This window comes from Dendrobium catenatum, unplaced genomic scaffold, assembly GCF_001605985.2.
Source record: "Dendrobium catenatum unplaced genomic scaffold, ASM160598v2 fragScaff_scaffold_1381, whole genome shotgun sequence".
NCBI classification, from domain to species: Eukaryota; Viridiplantae; Streptophyta; class Magnoliopsida; order Asparagales; family Orchidaceae; genus Dendrobium; species Dendrobium catenatum.
The window spans coordinates 216,480-236,157 of NW_021319843.1; the positions used below are offsets into that span (position 1 = coordinate 216,480).

At 35.9% G+C, this 19,678-nt stretch overlaps 2 protein-coding genes across 3 annotated transcripts; both read left to right on the forward strand.

Annotated features, from left to right (window-relative positions):
* The first annotated feature begins 4,468 nt into the window (after nucleotides 1-4,468).
* On the forward strand, nucleotides 4,469-17,359 carry LOC110098881 (lysine-specific demethylase REF6). Of its 2 annotated transcripts, none has more exons than XM_020825827.2 (7): nucleotides 4,469-5,812; nucleotides 5,889-5,967; nucleotides 6,076-6,143; nucleotides 8,502-8,652; nucleotides 9,381-10,060; nucleotides 10,750-11,259; nucleotides 15,118-17,359. In XM_020825827.2, exons 1-7 carry the CDS (start codon nucleotides 4,828-4,830, stop codon nucleotides 17,055-17,057), a joined length of 4,413 nt encoding a protein of 1,470 aa, XP_020681486.1. In that variant the 5' UTR covers nucleotides 4,469-4,827; the 3' UTR covers nucleotides 17,058-17,359. The 2 variants fall into 2 exon arrangements, with proteins under 2 accessions (XP_020681486.1, XP_020681485.1); XM_020825826.2 differs by having other exon boundaries at nucleotides 4,470-5,812; nucleotides 10,747-11,259.
* Nucleotides 17,360-18,448: 1,089 nt separating this feature from the next.
* LOC110098891 (probable acetyltransferase NATA1-like) lies at nucleotides 18,449-19,292 on the forward strand. Its single transcript, XM_020825838.2, has one exon. It carries the CDS (start codon nucleotides 18,490-18,492, stop codon nucleotides 19,180-19,182), a length of 693 nt encoding a protein of 230 aa, XP_020681497.1. The 5' UTR covers nucleotides 18,449-18,489; the 3' UTR covers nucleotides 19,183-19,292.
* Nucleotides 19,293-19,678: the final 386 nt, after the last annotated feature.

Below are 19,678 nucleotides of genomic sequence, written 5' to 3' on the forward strand. Positions count from 1 at the left end.
ATTAAGAAGATCTCAAATAGGGAAGTAAGTGAGTCTAGTCGACTCGTAAGCTGGTACGAGCTCAACTCGATAAGTGGCTTGTGAGCCGAGCTCGAAGATCAAACAAGTCTAGCTTGAACCAGCTCTGACTCGACTTGTTAGCTCGAGAACCGATTCACTTAAAATATATTAGCATTCATTATTTTAAAAGACAAACTCACTTTCTTGATGATTCTTTTTTATTTTTTTTCTAATTTCTTATTATTTTTACCTTTTTATTATAATAATTGGTTGAATAATAATAATTTTCTCTCATTCATTATAAACGAGCTGGCTCAAATTTATAAAATAAAGCTCGAGTATGAACTCAATTAATTAATCAAGCTTCGAAAATTAAGACAGTAGCTTTCTTACAGCTATCACAAATTAATAAATTTGGTTATAAAAAACGATTTTCCATTATAAAAATTTTCACAAAGTTATGAGAAAATAACAAAAATAATAATAATAATCAAATAAAAGGGTGAGTGTGATATGAAAAACAAAACAACGAGAAAATTGTTCAAATAAAATGTTTTTTTTTTTATTTAAACCTGTTAATTTTCAGTCATTTTCAAACACCTACTTCACTTTACACAGACAAAACTCTGATAATGAAGTTTAATGAATATTATTTATTAACAAGTGTTTGCAATTAAGATAACATATAAAAATATTAAAATTATAATAATATAGATATATTAAAAAAACACATGCATGAAAAAGTATTTAGGGGTTGTTCGGTTTGAAGTAAAAGGGGTGTAAAATATTTTAAATGCTATGATTTTGTAAATATTGGTGTTTGATTTGAAGTAAAATAAATACAGTATAAAATTTAGGTGTATTTGGAATTCACATTCTATTTTATTTTTTACGTATTTGAAATTCCTTAGATTTTGACGACTTTCCGAACATCCTGACGGAGTAGAATCGCTCAATGTGTGGCGTGAGCTTCAGTAATCGGCCTCCCGTCCGATCGTCCTCGATTAGTCATTCCAGAAAGCCTCGTTGTGGTAAAAGCTTTAGACGTCTTCGACCTCCCGTCCAAAGAGATTTTGACATCAGATGGTTCTACAGAAATTATTCTGCTTATGTAATCCAGTTATTCACACAATTGCTACTCTTTTGTAATTCTGATGCACAACAGATATTTTTACATCAGTTTGTTCTACAGAAATTAGACAAAAGACATAAGTTTTGAGATGATTTTAATCATTAGAAACAATTAATTCCACCTACATCATTTTACACATCAGTTTTTAGATCATTTTTGCATTGCTTACATTCCATTTTGTCACGGTTAGAAGATCAAAATCACATCCACCTATAGATTTGGTATAAATAGGCTGTCGTCATAGAACAATAAGGTTCAAAAGGAATTATTCAACAAACATCAGTATATCCAAAATGTCAATTTGACAACAATGTGCTCTTACCAATTCACTTAAGAACTAAATTAACTGAAACAGAAGTGCTGCACAGAATCGGATACCGAAACTGAGATTTGCCAATCAAAGAAGAAATGTAGAAGACAAAACAAAGATGCCGAGATTTCAAACTGAGATTTTTACATATTTCTCAAAAAAAAACTTGAGAAACCACCAATGCGGAAGAACGAACTCTAAACAGAGAAATGGGGATAACATTTTTCAAACCTAGACGGATAAATGTCTTTTGTCTAATTTCTGTAGACGGAGAAATGTAAAAGACGAAACGAAGATGCCGAGCGAAGAGAGAACCCTAGACGAAGAAATGGGAAGACCGGATGGGAGAGTTGCCAAGCAAAGAAGCCAGTGTCGGTATAAATAGATAACTTTAGGTGTTAGATGAGTAAATAAGAAACTTTTAAGTGTTATGTATGTAAAAATCCCTAAATTTTATATTATGCATTTTTTCAAAAATAAATTTAATTACTTTAGATGTAATTTTCATATAAATTTTTTAAAATGAAAATTATATCATAATAATCCGATACAATTTATATCAGGAACTCATTAGATTTAAATCGCTGGAAAACAGCCCACGAGATTTTAAAGATTGTTTTTCAATTGACTCACTATGCCTTCGAGTACTAATAATCGTCCGATTTATTTTGAGATTAGTGCAATAAAATTTTTTTATATACAGTACCAATTTTATCCTCATACAAATTGTACTAAAACATTCTAATACAAATTATTTAATAAATTTTTATCAAAGTTAGTCAAAATTTTCTAACGATTCCATTTAGCAATATTCTTGATTTTTTTTTTTTGTTATGACATTTGATAGGAGGAAGGAGCTTTTTTAGATCTTTGGAATGAAAGAAAAGGAAGGAGAGAGAGAGAGAGAGCGGCTATAGGAATCATTTTATTCCTTTATTCAATATAGCCCTTGGGCTTATAGGGGTTCTTACCACATCAACGTTGCAATGCTTATATATAGGCTTTAACACTAATGTGATGTCATGCATGAATAAATTGATAAAAAACTGGATCAATTCATAACAATCTCCATTTTGATTCAGATTTTTTAATGAATATCAAATAATCACTTGTTCACAAGAATTTGCGCCTTCATGCTTCATGCACTAACTCTACGAGCAAACCCGCTAAGTTGAGCCCAATCTTGCTCGTGCCTGGCCTCCATTGTGTGTTTCGATCCATGGCTCCAGCTCGCACGGTCTGTACACATTATTATTCCTCCTATGTCTACATGCATGCACTCTAGTATCGAGCATACTTAGCTCTCCCGTCATCCCCAAGCACCCGTGCGCACTCCAACATACGACTTCAAATGAGCCACCCATCTAATCTGAGCTCAACGACCAGTTTGCCTTTGCGAGGTTCTTGATCTTGCCTTTGTCTCAGCTACTCTGACACATCAAATCTGATGACGTGCTTGCTGATTTGCCCTTGTTTGGACTTGGAGACCCCACCTGAAAGATCCAACTGATCTTTAATCAAGAATTTATGCATTGTTCCTATAAATCCGTCAGTACACGAGCCGTGCCACATTTTTTTGTATATCGAATTCGACCGTAAGAATTGTGCCCCACAAGCGCTCGCCTACGTCCCTCGTGCTTCCTTGCTTGCATCATTCTTTATTCAATATAGCTCTTGGGCTTACAAGGGTTCTTATTATAGCAACCCACAATGCCTATATATATAGACTTTATCACTAGTGTGATGCTATGCAAGAACAAAATAACCTAAAATTGGATTAATTCATAACATTTGTTCTTCAATATTAGTTAGGAACTAATGTGATTTATGAATATGAAAAATTTAAATTTACATACAACAACAATAATATCAAGTTTTTATCCCACTATGCGGGGTCCATAACAACAACAACAACAATAATGTAATAAAAGATTTATGTCATGTCAACTGCCTAACTCAACCGTCAACTATTCTCATCCAAAATGTGTGACCCAACATTAATAGTGTCAAATTTAAGTTTATATGAAAATAAAAAAAAAATTGTGGCATATTCTAATTCCAAATTTAAAATCTTTTAATTTATTTTTAAATTAATGTATATATAATAATTATATTTTATTAAATATATTTTTAAGAAAATTTAATTAGAAAGTATAGCTTTATCACATAGCATGACCCCTAAGGTCATCTTCAACTTAATGCTAAACCAACATTTGCCATATGTGAGCTGCTTTACCTGAACGTGAAAATTTGCTCCACTCTCGTGACGTGAACAGTTGCGTCACACTGTTCACAAACGCAATTGTTTTTTAAATCAAAAGATTATTCTAATTTCTAAAATGATTACAACAATAATAACAACAACATCAATTCTTTAACCAACTACATGGGATCTGCTACATGCATACTTTCTCTCTATTTTGTCGCTTAAGAGTCACATTCTCATTTAAATCAAATAAAGAAATATCATTTTTAGTATTTTTTAATCAAATCTTTTTATGTGTATCTCTACCTTTCTTAACATAAATCAAATCAAATACGGTCGTCGTTTTATGTGATCAAACCATCATCTTATATTCTACTGGAGTTATTCCAACTTTTTTAGGTATATGTTTATTTAGTATACTGCCTCTAAGAGTAAAACTGCTCATTCACCTGAGTATTCTCATCTTTGCAATACTTAAACTTAATATTATGTCACTTTTGATGACCAACATTTTACACCATAAAGTATTGCAGGTTTCACCATCATCATATAAAATTCTCTCTTAAATTTCAACATCGTCAAATAAGATTTATTTTTTATAAAAAAATTTATAAATAGATCTAATTCATAAAATTAATAAATATAAAGATATGATTAAAAATAAATAAATAAAAATAAAAAGAATATATACAAAATATTTTTTATTTTGATGTTAATAAATGAAATTTAATAAAATTTAATTAGAGATATTTGATATAATATTTTATTGTATTTAACAGTGAAAAATAAATTCCTCCATTGTAGATAACCTACTGAAATAATGGTTAATTGATTTTGGATAGGTTTCGGCCGTTTGGCTGAGCGGGCCGAAGAATCTGTCCGCTTCCTCCCTCCGATTGGTGCTATCCGATAGTCGGCCTCGAACAACGAGCAGTTGTGGCAAAGAACTGGTCGATATATTATCGCCCATCACTCTCCCATCGCCGATCCCCTCGATCGATACAGAACTACGATAAATATGCGAAAATCGAACCTTCGGTAACAGATGCGTCGCCGCCTTTTACTTTCTGTGTTGATGTAGTCCTCAGAAGAATCTAGGGTTCACAAAGTGACCTTCCCAAAACCCTAAAGCCTCTCTCTTTTTCATGTGTGTCGGCAATCCTCATTTCGTTTGCTAGAATGACGGAAGCTGACATACCAGTCTGGCTGAAGAATCTGCCGCTGGCGCCGGAGTACCGGCCAACCGAGACAGAGTTTGCGGATCCCATTGCATTCATCTCGCGCATCGAAAGGGAGGCGGCGTCTTTCGGCATCTGCAAGGTCATACCGCCGGTCCCTAAACCGTCTAAGAAGTTTGTGCTCTCGAATCTTAACCGCTCTCTGTCCAAGTCTCCGGAACTGGGAGACGCAGCCGCTGCTTCGGCGGGTCCGTCGTCGGAGGCGGCTGTCTTTACTACCAGGCAGCAGGAGCTTGGGTCCCGGCGTGGCCGCCCCGCGCTTCCGAAGCAAGTATGGCAGAGCGGTGATGTGTATACGCTGGAGCAATTCGAGGGAAAATCGAAGGCCTTTGCCCGCTCGCAGCTTGGTGGTTTTAAGGAGGTTACCCCTTTACTTGTGGAATCCCTCTTCTGGAAGGCCGTGACGGACAAGCCCATCAACATTGAGTACGCCAATGATGTCCCGGGGTCTGGCTTTGCTGTGCCAGAGGAACCTTTTCGCTATATCTCCTGGCGGAGGAATCGGAAGCGAGGATTGCACAGAGGGAAAGTGAATGAAGAGAAATGTGGATTCAGGTTGATGAGTTCCGGCGATAATGGACAGCCGCAAAAGAGTTTGGGATCGGGCAGTGATGTGGAGGGCATGAAGGGGACTTCTGGTTGGAAGCTATCAAACAGCCGTTGGAACTTGCAGGTGATTGCCCGGTCCCCGGGGTCCTTAACACGCTTTATGCCTGATGATGTGCCAGGAGTTACATCTCCCATGGTTTATATTGGGATGCTCTTCAGTTGGTTTGCTTGGCATGTGGAGGATCATGAGTTACATAGCATGAATTACCTTCACATGGGATCTCCAAAGACATGGTATGCCGTTCCTCAGGATCATGCGGTCACTTTGGAGGAGATGGTCAGGTTCCACGGTTATGGTGAAAGTGTTGATAGGCTAGGTAATAAGCTTATTGATAATCGCTTTTCCTTGTAATATATTCAACGCATGCTGGTAGTGAACCTTACTTGTTTCAGCTGCTTTTATCATGCTGGGTGAGAAGACAACCCTTTTGTCTCCTGAAGTTCTCGTTGCATCTGGTGTTCCTTGTTGCAGGTGACTTGCTGCTTGTTGAAAATTTACTTTGAATTGTTTTTCTCAAGTTTTAGCTCAGATTTGGTTGCTAATATACAACACAATAACTTGTTCTGGTCTCCTCTTCAGGTTAGTTCAACATCCGGGTGAATTTGTTGTGACTTTTCCAAGGGCCTATCATGTAGGATTCAGTCATGGTATATCTTTCTTCAAGAGCTTTCAAAGTTTTTTTTTTACTTGTAAGACTAGCAATGGTGCTATCCATGCTATATATGGCATTTGACGTCTTATGCGAAACTAACTATTTCCTGTTTTATCTTCATGGAATTGGGCAAAGTGAAGAGAATTAACCCTTTGGTTAGGCTACTGGATTTCATAACATTAGAGAGTAGCTAATTTACTTCTCATGCATGAAAATAAATAAAAAATTTACTAGACTAGATATGGTGGAGAACCTGTATGCTATCTTGTTGCATGGAAAGTTTAAGGCAATTGTACAATAGTTCTAGATAAGAAATGTATGTGTGCAAATGAGATTGGATATTTGCATATAGGTATTTGGCAGTGTTAGTAGTTCATGATGGCAATTAACTGTCATTTTCTTTTTGAGCCAACTACATGATGATTTAGTTACAAGCAGATTGTCAAAAATCATATTTAAAAAAATGTTATAAAAGTGATCGCGCCTACTAGAATGGTCTGTAATAATGTTCAATTATATCTTCTTGCCTTTATAAGTAGATTTTCTTGTCTTGAGGTTTTCCCTTTTAGATTAAAAAGGAACGTCTCTAGGAATTTGAAATCTCCCTAGGTCCATAATTTAATATACTGAATTTCTTCTATTATAAGTAAATTGCAAGATAGCAGTCCCTTGTTATTTGATGGCCGAAAATGTATATTTAGTCATTACTATTTCCCTTTAGTCGAGAAGGCTTGTCACTGATGTGTTTTAGGCTTTTAGTTTATGAATTAATCTTTTCTAGTTTTACTATATCACGATCATTGTGTTAGTTATCTTTCTTGATACATTTGATGAACTTGCCTTGTACTTCATCTTCTTTCCTATATTTATATGCTATCATATTTTATTGTAGTATATTATCTCTCTATTTGCTCCTTAATGTGGAAGTTGCCTTCTGGCCATTTATTTTAATCTGCAATTTGCATTCTTGATCTCTAAATTGGATGATTTGGTTCAAATAAAAGTAGTGTTAAGTCCATTTATTTAATTCCCTCTTTTTTGTTCCTTAATGTGGAGGTTGTTTTCAAGCTATTTATTATACAATGTATATCCAGATCTCCAAATTGGATGAGTTGGTCCCTATATTCAAACAAAATAAGTATAGGTCTCTCCTGCTTGCATTCTCTCCTCTTCCTCATCTTCTATCTCTATCTTCAATTGCTTATTTAGCAATTGGTTATGTAGGTGACAATGGCTGTTTGACATCCCCTTGACCTATTCTCTCTTTATCTGGTGATGATGGCTACTATACATCTCCTCTCTTTTCCATTCTCACTTTATATGCGGATTTGGTAAGTAGTTGCTCTCCACCTCATTCCCACGCCGTGTTGACCAAAACTCTTCCACCGCCATCACCACATTATCAATGAAAAGTATCGAAAAGGAGTATTAATAGAGATCATCAAAAAAGAGGTTGACATAAGAGGTGGCATTTGGCGAGATGCCTTAGTGGTTGACGATGAAGAGGGGAGGTTAGGCTCATGTGGAATCTTAACCAAGGGTGAACAAAAATAATTCATAATAAATTTCATTTGTCCGTTGAGTCGATGATGCGAGAAATTAAAATAATCGTTATGAAAGGTGACAAGGAGGCAAGATAAATGATCAAGTAGCTCTAATACGATGTTAGAAGATAGAGAATTGCAAATTACTACTTTTTTGAATTATCTTCTTACCACCAGTATATATGTGCATAGATAAGAGAAAAGATACAAAAAAGGAGAATATCTTCAATGCTAAAAATATTATAATACTAAATAGTACAAATTCTTATTATAAATTATTTACATGTGATAGTATAGATATCGTAGCAATATCCCTTTATCTTGGATTTTGTTTTCTTAATTAAATTACATGTGCTTTTTAATGTTATTTGCATTAGTCAGGTCACTGTTCATTCTAATTGGCTTACCAGAATTGTGAAAGGATCTTGTTGATATTTGTTTTTTGCTGCGTTTCTACTAGTTCTATTTTTTTTTTTCCTGTTTGATTTTCGTTTTTTATTCATTTACATTGCATAGCTTTGCATGACATTGTTGAAGAAGCTGATTACACATCCCGCAAGCTTCTATTTTGTTTCCTTTGTCAAATATATAAATATTGCTATCTTTCTGTTAGCTGTTTTATATTATATGAGGTTTTTTAATGCCTTAATTTTTGTTCTTTGAGTAGCATTGAAACATAGTTTTTCTTTTTGATGGTTTTAAATTTATATAGCTTCATGTCATGTTATTCATTTCTTTCATGGTTTTGAAATAGCATCTATTTGTTCTTGCTATTGTTTTTGTTCTGACTCGAATCTGTGAATGCTCAGGATTTAATTGTGGGGAGGCTGCTAATTTTGCTACTCCTGAATGGTTAAAGGTGGCTAAAGAAGCAGCAATAAGAAGGGCAGCCATGAATCATCTTCCAATGTTATCTCATCAGCAGCTTCTGTACATTTTGACAATGTCTTTTGTCTCAAGGTTAGTCTCTAAAATATATCCGCAGTTGCTAGTGGTTCTTCAAATTGATGACTTTGTATTTTTCTTCCTCTTCAAATGCAAAGTTTCTAATTATTTTGTTGGTTTTGTGTAAATATTAAACTTTCTTCTTGTACGAGGCTATAATTTTTTTTCACCATCTTACAATATTTGAATTATTCTCAATCAATCATGCACGCAATGCAGTTAACTTTGGAGTTTTGTACCTTTGAAAGCTTTTCCAGGATTCAGAAATGAGAATGTGTATGGCAAATTTATGTTAGCAAAACCTCATATGATTGTAATGCTTAAAAGATTAGATCATGGTTTGTAAATGTGAATAGTATATTGTTTTCTTGGCAGCAACATTATGTAAATGCCTTTGTAGTCTAACTGCAGTTGTTAACTTTAGATCCATTTGTATCCACTTTCTCTATGATGTTTGATATCATCAGTTCGTTAAAGGTTAGAAAGTTTGAATGAGTGGCATTTTTGCAATTTATTTAGTTTAATTAAAATGGAATAAAATTTTTGTTTCACTTAATTGAATATTTCTTACTGTTCTTTTTGCATATACCTGGAACTTCTTGGTTTCTTTAGTTGCATCTTGTTGTGCTTTGGTACTTTTGGACAATAGTTTCTCTCTTTCTGGTGTCCAAACATTAATGGAGTGGGCACCTAATCCTAGTTCTTTCTCCAGTTTGAATCTGGTAGAATTATTTTCATGCCAGAATTCCTAGGACACTAATCTCAGGCGTACGGAGTTCACGTCTGAGAGACCGTAAGAAAGAAGAAAGAGAAATTCTTGTCAAGAAGGCATTTTTGACTGATATGATGAATGAAAATTATCTATTGTGTGTTCTCCTTGAGAAAGAATCTACTTCTCCAATTCTGTGGGAACCTTATATGCTGCCTGCCCCCTGTGTTGTTTCCCAGTCTTATCCTTCTATATCACTCAAGTCACAGTACTTTGGTGATCAAAATGGATGCTGCACCCACAATCAACAGATGGAAATCAATACACAAGGAGAAAGTTTAGACAAAGTCGATGATTGCCATGTTGAGAAGCCCATTGACGAAGCAATTGCGTTGAGGAACACATGCTCTGTTATTCCACTTACAGAACAGTCTTACAAGAATCCAATTCATGCTGATCTTGCAACTTCTGATCTGGAAGCGTTTGAAGACGAGGATGATTTACCTGTTGGTTTGAACGTTGATTCTGGGTCATTGGCATGTGTTGCATGTGGAAACCTTGGCTATCCATTTATGGCTGTCATCCAACCTTCTGTAGAAGCGGCAAAGATGATTTTTTCCATAATTTGTGAAGAATCTCATGAGAAATCAGACAAATCACAGTGCTTCATTTCATCTCCATGTCTTCAGAATGATGCTTGTAACTCTACTGCAGGTAAAATTTGTTCCACAACTCTTTTAGGGGGTATTTTAGGCTTCATTTGGGATGGCTTTTTTACTGCTTCTTGAAGCAGCTTTTTAGTACAAAAATTTTAATTTTATACTAGAAATCTGCTTCAAGTAGCAGTAAAAAAGTCGTTCCAAACGAAGCCTTAGAGTCGTAACTACAATATTTAAAGTTATAAACATTTGATTCAAGTGCATAACAGTGGTATGGCTGGTCTTTATGAATATGTTCTAGTTTCATCCTTCAAGTCTTCCCATTGAGGCTAGTTGGCCCCTTAGAGTAATGCATTTTTTTACTGTGGATTAGAAGGCAATGTTGGCGTGACCTTGCATATTTCTGGACTGTTGTATTAAGTTACTATAAGAATACCCATAGAGACAAACGCACAAAAGCTTACCTTCGAGATCAAATGCAGCCTTTAATTTTGTTACATATTAGCTTTTTGCTTGTTTGGTGCTACTGTTCATTTTCGAGATCAATAGCATTGGAGAAAAAGGATTTTTTTTTTTAAACCTTAAGAAGGTGATTCTTTTGACTTCTCAGGTAGATTTCGTTTACAATTTTTTTATTTGGATCTACTGCCCTTTTTTTTTTTTTGTGAACTTGTCTTGCATGTAACATCGCATAAATATAGAAGCTAACATAATGTTGGTTTTTTTTTAAATTTAATATAGAAGAAAGATGCCCTGAAGTTGCAGAACAAGCAAATCTACATGCAAGTTGTCAATTGTGCCCAAAATCAAGCATAACTTCGCAGCATTCCAGGGAACATGATATGCTTAAACCTATCGGTAGCGGTTCTTTTCTCAATTATTTCCCTATGAACTCTTTGGAAAATAAGGGAGAAAAGTTAGATGCAACAGAATGTCAAACCAAGAGTAATAAATGTGTTTCTGACAGTTCTGCCAATGCATTTTGTTCCCATGGTATCCGTTCTTGTGAAAGTGTGAAAAAAATGGAGGGGATTTGGCGCTTAAAGACTAGCAAAACAGTTGAAAATGGCCCCGGTTCTGATTCTTGGCCCTTTTCTGAAGATGAATCTGTGAAAGAAAAGGTGAGCGTACCTAAGTGGGATGTATCCAATATACTTCTTAGACCAAGGGTGTTTTGCTTGCAGCATGCAATTGAAGTTGAGGAACTTTTGCACAACAGGGGTGGAGTACATATACGTGTTATATGCCATTCAGGTGAAAATTAATTTGTTGATACTCTGCATGTTCTTTTACACAGATATTATGCAAATTAGAAGAAATCCCGAATCTCTTTATGTAATTTGTTAAGAATTTTGATTGCAGTTAAGACCAGATTGAGCTATCTTCTTTTCATGCGTTTTGGTGCTTAAATAGTCTGTCATTGTCTAGTGTGAGTAGTGAGCGCCATAGCATTAATCAAAGAAATAGTTATTACTACTATACATTTTTCAGTTGATCTGGAGGCATCTGTCGTATTGTTTTTAATTATTGGAAACTTACAATATAATGCTTGCAAGATATACTGAATTGTGATGCAGATAATATTGTAGAAGCTTGCATAAGATATACTGCCTATATTTGTGATGCCAAGTATATTGTGATGTGTATTTAGTACAAATTTTTCTATAGTGCACAAAACTCTTTCATCTTCTCATTGATTACCATCATTTTGTGCCTTACGATTTAAGCATCACCCACTTTGACATTTTGAAAGTTCCAACATTAAACCTACTAAAGAATTTTCCTTCTTCAGAGATCACCAACAGCAATTTAGATGCTAAATCTTTCACATTTAAGAGGAAAATCTTCTTAAAGTCGATTTTTTTTTTTTTTAACCAGGAGCAAGGAGAAGGACGTATCTTAAACGGCCTCTTTTATATTGTTGTATTAAGTCTTTCTAAGATGTATTTTGGTGGTGATATTAGAGGATGGGATATTACTAAGATGTATTTTGATGGAAAAATAGAGAGAATAAGGAGGATCTACATATGATATTTATTGATTTAGAGAAAGCATATGATAAAGTTCCAAGAGAAGTGCTATGGAGAGTTCTTGAAAAGAAAGGAGTTAGTAACGCTTATATTCAAATCATTAAAGATATGTACGCAGGAGCTATTACTTGTGTTCAAACAGAAGGTGGTTTGACCAAGTATTTTCCTATTTCGGTTGGATTACATCAAGGATCAGCCTTAAGCCCATATCTTTTTCGCTTTAGTCATGGATGTTCTCACTAGACATTTGCAAGAGGATGTACCTTGGTGTATGCTTTTTGCTGATGATATTCTTCTTGTTGATAAGACTAGAGAGGGAGTTGAATGTTAACTTGAATTATGGAGGTCAACCTTAGAGTCTAAAGGTTTTCGCTTGAGTAGATCTAAAACTGAATATATGGAGTGTAATTTTAGTAGCAATAGACCTAGTGAGGGGATTGTGACTTTGGGCGATCAAGTCATTAATAAGAGTACACATTTAGATATCTTGGATCTATTATTTAGAGATGGTGAAATAGATGAGGATATTATCAGCAGAATTCAAGCTGGATGGTTGAAGTGGAGGAATGCATCGGGCTTGTTGTGCGATAGAAAAGTCCCCCTCAAACTTAAGGGGAAATTCTATTAAATGGTGGTGAGACCTGCAATGTTTTATGGTGCCGAATGTTGGCCATTAAAAGAGAAGCTTAATACTAAGTTAAGTGTTGCAGAGATGAGGATGCTTAGGTGGATGAGTGGCTTTACCCTTAGAGATAGATACGAAATGAGCATATACGTGAAAAAGGTTGGAGTAGCTTTAGTGGAAGATAAGATTAGAGAGAGTCGCCTTAGATGGTTTGTTCACATTAAACATAGGCCTTCCGATGACTCGGTCAGGAAAGTTGAGGTATTAGATTAACTTTTGTTAAGAAAGATAGAGGTAGACCTAAAAAGACTTGGTTATAAAATATTAGAAATAATCTTTATTTATTAGATTTAAATGAGAATTTGACTTTTAACATGACAAAATAGTGAAAAAGAATTCATGTAGCCGACCCCACGTAGTGGGACAAAAGCTTAATGTTGTTGTTGTTGTTGGATAATTAGCATTTAATTTTTTTTAGGAGTTATAATGATACAATTGTTGATCTATTTATGCAGGCTCTAAATGATGAGTTAAATTTGGGAGTTAGGACTCAGTCTTTAAAATAGAGAAGTGTCGCAAGAATATTTTTTTATAAGAGAATATTATGGAGATTTAAAAACAAACTTTATTTGCTAAAACTAAGAATGATAGATAAAAATGACTATATTTGAGGGATGGTGGTAGTAGCATCTTTTGAAGAAAAGTTGGTGGAATATAGACAATGAAGAATAGAAGATTGACTTATTAAATGGTTAGATGGAATTTATGTAAAAATTATTAGGACAAAAATAGGATAGAATAAACTTAACTTGGATAGAAGTTGTGCAAAATGATCTGCATATAATGGTTTTAACATCTCATGCAAAACTCAGCTTGGAAAAGGACAAACCGAGAATCTGAATTCCTAAAGGTAACCCCAAATAACTTGGATAAGGCTAATGATGATTTGGGCCACAGTTATATCTGAGGAACTAAAGAAACTTGCACTGATGGATCTTGTGCTATGTTTGGAAATTTAATATCTAGATTATACTATTAATTGCGTTGATAATTTTTTTGACATACTATATACCTGACACCTTCAGCAAAACCACATTTTAATTAGTGTTTATTTAGACTAATAATATCTTACACATTTATAACAATGCGTATTGAGCTGGGCTATGAATAAGTTGTGGCTGTGCAATTCTACAATTCCCAAACTTCCAGATTTGGTAAGCTTCACTAATCAACTCAAAAGTTAAGACATGATTAAGGCTTCGTTTGGGATGGCTTTCTTACTGTTTCTTAAAGCAGGTTTTTAGTATAAAAATTAAAATTTTTGCACTAGAAAACTGCTTTAAGAAGCGGTAAGAAAGCCATCCCAAATAAAGCCTAATTTAGTCGGTTATGGTGATTCATCAGTCAGAGTAAATTGTTTATTCTTTAAACATAGCATGTGCTTGTTGCCACTTGCATATTTCATGCATACGTACAATTGAAATTCTAAGAGCGGCACTTTTGCTTTGGTATTTTTTTTAATTCCAAATTCAAATCCAAACTTCTCTTGCGAAATGCTTCCTTTTTGCGTCTACCTTAGTGCAACTAGTCAAACTTCCAATGCAAATGGATCAGATTTTTTGTCTCCTGATTGCAGTTATAGGCTTCAATGTTAATTTGTTCGCATTGCCTTGTGTTTTAAGGAAGGGGATAACTATGCCTTATGGGGCAGGACTGAAGCATGTAAGAAATTCTATGCTCCATACTGCTGTTTGTTCTGAAAGTGTAGGTGCTTCCTTACTGCAATCCACATTCATAAACAAGTTGTTAGGAAATACTTGAAGATTTTAAGTAAATACTAGCAATAGAGACAAAAACAGCGAGAACGATCCACAAAATCAATGGAAAAACCAGAAAACAGTAATTTTTATTGCAATAATCAAACTAACGGAAAGAAAAATAGCAAGATACAATTGATCCTCTATTCGAGAGGAGGATCTATCTCTCGCAAATCTCTAGACGCCGCTAGGGCCCAAAAACCTAAGAGCTCTCAAATTTCAGCCAAATTCAAGATGCCCTAAGCCTAGGAAAACAAACTATTTAATACATAAAATCTAAAAGGAAATCTCCAAACAGTCCCTACATTCAAATTTCCCTCCTAAACTTCTCCTAAAACCTTCCTAATCTACACGTTTGGACGGGGCGGTTTGTGCGGCTCGTACAGGTTACGCTTGAGCCAGTCCTGTATGAATCTGCTGGACCTGTCCAATGGACCAGTCTAACACAAGTATATGAGCTATTGGCGCCATTAACATTGTTTCTTTCACAAACAATGCTGCTCCTTGTTGTTAATTTATTTTCTAAATGTTCTGCTGCCATATTTCCTATTTGGTTGTAAAATATTTGGTAAATGATTACCGCTACATGGCACTGGTCAAATGCTTGTTTACCTATTCTCTGCTATTTTTTCTACTTCAGATTATCTGAAGTTCAAAGCTTATGCTGCATCTATTGCTGAAGAAATGAGGACAGAACTACAATTAAAAGACGTACCTCTTGAGAATGCGTCCCAGGAAGATCTGAATTTAATTAATATCTCAATCGACGATGAAGAACATCAAGAAGATGGCAAAGATTGGACCTCAAAGCTGGGTGTGAATCTAAGATACTATGTCAAGTTTAGAAAACATTCAGCATCAACTCAAGAACAGCTACCATCAGCTCTGAGCGGAATGTTTTCAAGTTCCTCAACTGTTTCTATTCTCTCAAGCCTCAGATGGCTTCGCCGTAAGTCCCGCACACCTGCCAAGCCACAGTGCATCATCGCAGAGAAGCCACACATTTCTGCTACTGCGACGGGAGGGGTTCAAACTTTGAAAGTAATAGATGGTGATAATATCAAAGCTATCCAGGTTTACCAGAGCCGGAAGAAGAAAACAAGTGACCTGGCTTTTAAGGATCACAAGCATCCAGTAAAAGAGCTTGGCAGTTGCAATCAAAATGTAGCAGTTATTGGTAAAAGTGAATATGTTGCTGCACCTGTTATTGATAATGTTGAAAACCTGTTCACTGTCCCCATTTCTATGATGGAAAATCCTGAAATTTCTCAAAATAGCATAGCGAAGAGTAGTAGTCCATCAGTTGGTTTTCAATGCTTTTCTGGGTTGAATGGCTTAAATAATACCACGATTGTTTCTGTCCCAGTTATTTTTCAATACAATCAGCTCTACTATAATACACCCACATCTAATAGCTCAGTACTGTATAACGAAGAAAAAAATGGAGGTGAAACTAGCTTAGATTCTGATGGTGGGAGATCCAAGAAGTTAGAATTACAGGATGAAATGGCCATTCCAGAATTGAAAAGTTCTGAGGATAAACAGTTAATTGTAACAGGTTCAGAGGCCAACTTTCATGACAGTGGCAATCTATCAAGTGAACATCTTTTGCTGTCGAGTGATGAAGAAGCTCAGCACATGCAAGAGAAGACTCAAACAACAGAGGAACAGAATGCGGAGGGCAGTCCAAGATTTTCTTTGTTGGCTGAAAACCATAGCTATGTTCCACAATTATTAACTGTTGAATCTGAAATGCATATTGAAGCTTCAATGGCGGAGGAACTGAGAAGTTCTAATTGTTCAGTGCATTGTGAAGAGGAGCTCTGTAGTGTCATTGAGAATGAAGATGAAATGCAGAAAATTGAAGCATCTACAGGCAATAATAACTGCTCTCCGGATGTATTTGTAGCGAGGGATGAGAGGCGAGCATCGACTTTGAACATTAAATCATATGTGAGACGAAAGAACAAACGAAAATGGGACGCAGAGCGACAAGGAGCAGAAGAACACATGGAGACAGAAAACACACAGAAGAAATTAGAAATTCAAGACAAAGAAGCAGCTCAACAAACTTGTAACGGTTTCATCCGTAGTCCATGTGAAGGATTAAGACCAAGAAATGGAAAATTACAGTCTTATGTGACTGAAGTTAAAGTTGCAGATAGAAGAAGGGGAAGCAATTCTATGGGTAGAAGAAAAAGAGCCGCCGCCGAGACGAGCGATACATTTGAGTGTGATATTGAGGGCTGTCGCATGCGGTTCAGGACGAAAGCCGAGATCCAACTCCACAAGCGCAACCGTTGCACGTACGATGAATGTCGAAAGCGGTTCAGCAACCACAAGTACGCAATGCGTCACCAACGCGTCCACAACGACGAACGGCCCTTCAAATGCTCGTGGAAAGGATGCAAAATGTCTTTCAAGTGGGAATGGGCGAGGACCGAGCACCTGCGGCTCCACACGGGCGAGAGGCCTTACAAGTGCAAGGTTGCTGGTTGTGGGATGTCCTTCAGATTTGTATCAGATTTCAGTCGGCACAGAAGGAAAACTGGGCATTTTGTTAGCACCAACAGGCCTTAGTCTTGTTCCATATATGTTGCTTTGGTGGGTTCAGAATGTTTTCTTTTCAATTTTTTCTTTCTAACTGTTCCATGTTTTAAACTTAGTGTGTAGGGGCTAATGCATATGTACCTTGTTCTTGCTTTTGAGCTTAAGAGGCTTCAAAAGTGACGATTCAATCCTGGACATAGTTTAGCTGATGTTAGAGTGTATGAATTGTACGCAGTAATCGTTGCTGTCTTCAATGGCTTCGTTTGTTTGGTTATTTACCTTTGAAGGGATTATGTTCTTTCTGTTGCTTAAAATGGCCATGGCTTTCTTTGAATCTTTGATATCAGCCAAAGCAATACTGTTGAATGGGTCCAATGAAAATTAGGTCAATAAAGACCCGTTCAATTAGCATATTGGGATCAAATCTAGAACATTGATCAATTTAATTGGTGGGTTCATGGGTCTGGTCTGTGTTGACTTGTGAACTCAATTTTGACCTAATAGTGGCGCTTTTTATTTTTCTTTTCTCTTAAATTAGTTTGTTTGTTGTGATTTTTTTTTTCTTATTTTTGATCAATTAATTTAAGCTATATAGTTTGTAAATTAAAAAGAAATTTAATCAAAATGAGTAGATTTGGTTTAAATTGGCAGAGTTTAAAATGGGTCTCAATACAGAGAAATTATTTTGTGAGGAGATTTTATGCATTACGCAGGACGCCTTCTGAAGATCAATTAGAGTACGTCGTGTTAATGATATTGAGCTGTGAAACCGAGCGAAAGGGGGACGTGGAGGATTCTGATTGGTCTCCGAATAATGTTCGGCGTCCACATAGAATAGTTAATCATCAATAATAGTCAAATCTAAATTCAATTCATTAATCCATTATGACACCTTAATTTTTCTCCAATTAAACATAATTAATGAAAAATAACACAAATCTATAAGATATAAGGTATAAGATTTTGAAGGGTGCTTTTTTATTTGACTTCTTTAAATGATGAGCAAATGAGACAATTTTATTATATATATATATATATATATATATATATCAGCCATTAAAATTTTATATTTATTTACATAATATTTTTCTTTCTAAATCATATAGTGACATTTTGTATATATAATATTTAATATTTAATTATTGTATAAATAAATTTAAATATTAATTATATAAATATAAAAAGAAATTGTAATTATATGTAAATTTCTTATTAGCTATCACTACATTTTGGTTTGAATTCAACCACTTAAGTATATATTTAAAAATATATATTTTAAAATAATTATCAGAGAAAAAAATTATTTCTAATGAACATAAATTCAAATTACATAATAATCGTTTAAAAAAATGTGGGCCTTCACTTCTCCAATAGCACTCCACCACGTCACTGTCCAAGACCACACCTGCCTATAAATAACTTCCTCATCAACCCTAGCTAGCTTGCTCACGCACCTTAAATAATGTCTACCTCCGGCGGCGCTTCCCCGCCGGAACAACCGGAAGTTTTTACCAGGATCCGTCTCGCCGACCGGCGCGATGTTCCCAACATCCACCGCCTAATTCACCAGATGGCGGAGTTCGAGCTTCTCACCGACCTCTTCTCGGCCACCGAATCATCCCTTTCCTCCACCCTCTTCCCTTCCCCTCCACTCCTCCCTTTCCACTCCTTCACCGTCCTCATCCTCGAGATCTCCCAATCCCCCATCCACAACGCCGCTGAAGACGACTCCGACCAAGGGTTCCGCCCGATCACGTGCCGAATCGCTCTCAAGTCGACCTTTGCAGATCCCGAGGAGTCGATCTTCGCGTCACCGCGCGGGGATGGGCTGGTGGTGGCTGGATTCTTGCTATGCTTTCCGAACTACTCCACTTTCATGGGGCGGCCGGGGATATACGTTGAGGACATCTTCGTGAGGGAGTCGTGGAGGCGGCTGGGAATGGGGAAGATGATGCTCGCCGCGGTGGCGAGGGAGGCTGCGAGGATGGGATGCGGGAGAGTGGAGTGGTGTGTGCTTGACTGGAATAAGAATGCGATCGCGTTCTATGAGGGGATGGGTGCTGAGGTTTTGCCGCAATGGAGGATCTGTCGGCTTACAGGCGAGGAGCTCAGCAAGTACGCCGTCGATGAAGAGGATTCCGCCGGCCGGCGATAATTTCTGTCGGTGATTTTGGTTTTAGGGTTTCTTAAATCTTGGTTGTAATTTTGGAATTAGCAAATGATTGTCTATGGCTTGAAATAGAATTTTTATGGTAGTTTTGGATATGGCTTTAGGTCTTTTTGGATCCAAGTTGGATAAACAGGTCGAATGGTTGAGTTGACCCATCCGATCAATTCGAATCTGACCCGTATAATAAATGGGTCGAAAATATCAACTTAAATATGATTCACTAACAATCAGAACGATATGAACTTGATATGTTAACTTATTTAGCTTTAAAAAAAATTGAATTTATTATTATAAAATTTATGATTTTGATAAAACAAATAATAAAATTATATCACATGTAAAAAATTAAGAAAAAAATGTTGGCAAGTCAACTCAAGTCCGATATGTTTAATAAATTGATTGGAAAACCCAACTTGAACCTACTCAGTTTATTAAACGGGTTGGTGGGCCAGGTCAATTAATCACTCTTAAGATTTAGACT

Excerpts from the sequence above, each read along its gene's own strand:
- LOC110098881 (XM_020825826.2), top strand. The coding sequence starts at position 4,828 with ATGACGGAAGCTGACATACCAGTCTGGCTGAAGAATCTGCCGCTGGCG. Across the intron at positions 6,144-8,501 it reads TCATGTAGGATTCAGTCATG|GATTTAATTGTGGGGAGGCT; the intron begins GTATATCTTTCT and ends GTGAATGCTCAG. Across the intron at positions 8,653-9,380 it reads ACAATGTCTTTTGTCTCAAG|AATTCCTAGGACACTAATCT; the intron begins GTTAGTCTCTAA and ends TTTTCATGCCAG.
- LOC110098891 (XM_020825838.2), top strand. The coding sequence starts at position 18,490 with ATGTCTACCTCCGGCGGCGCTTCCCCGCCGGAACAACCGGAAGTTTTT.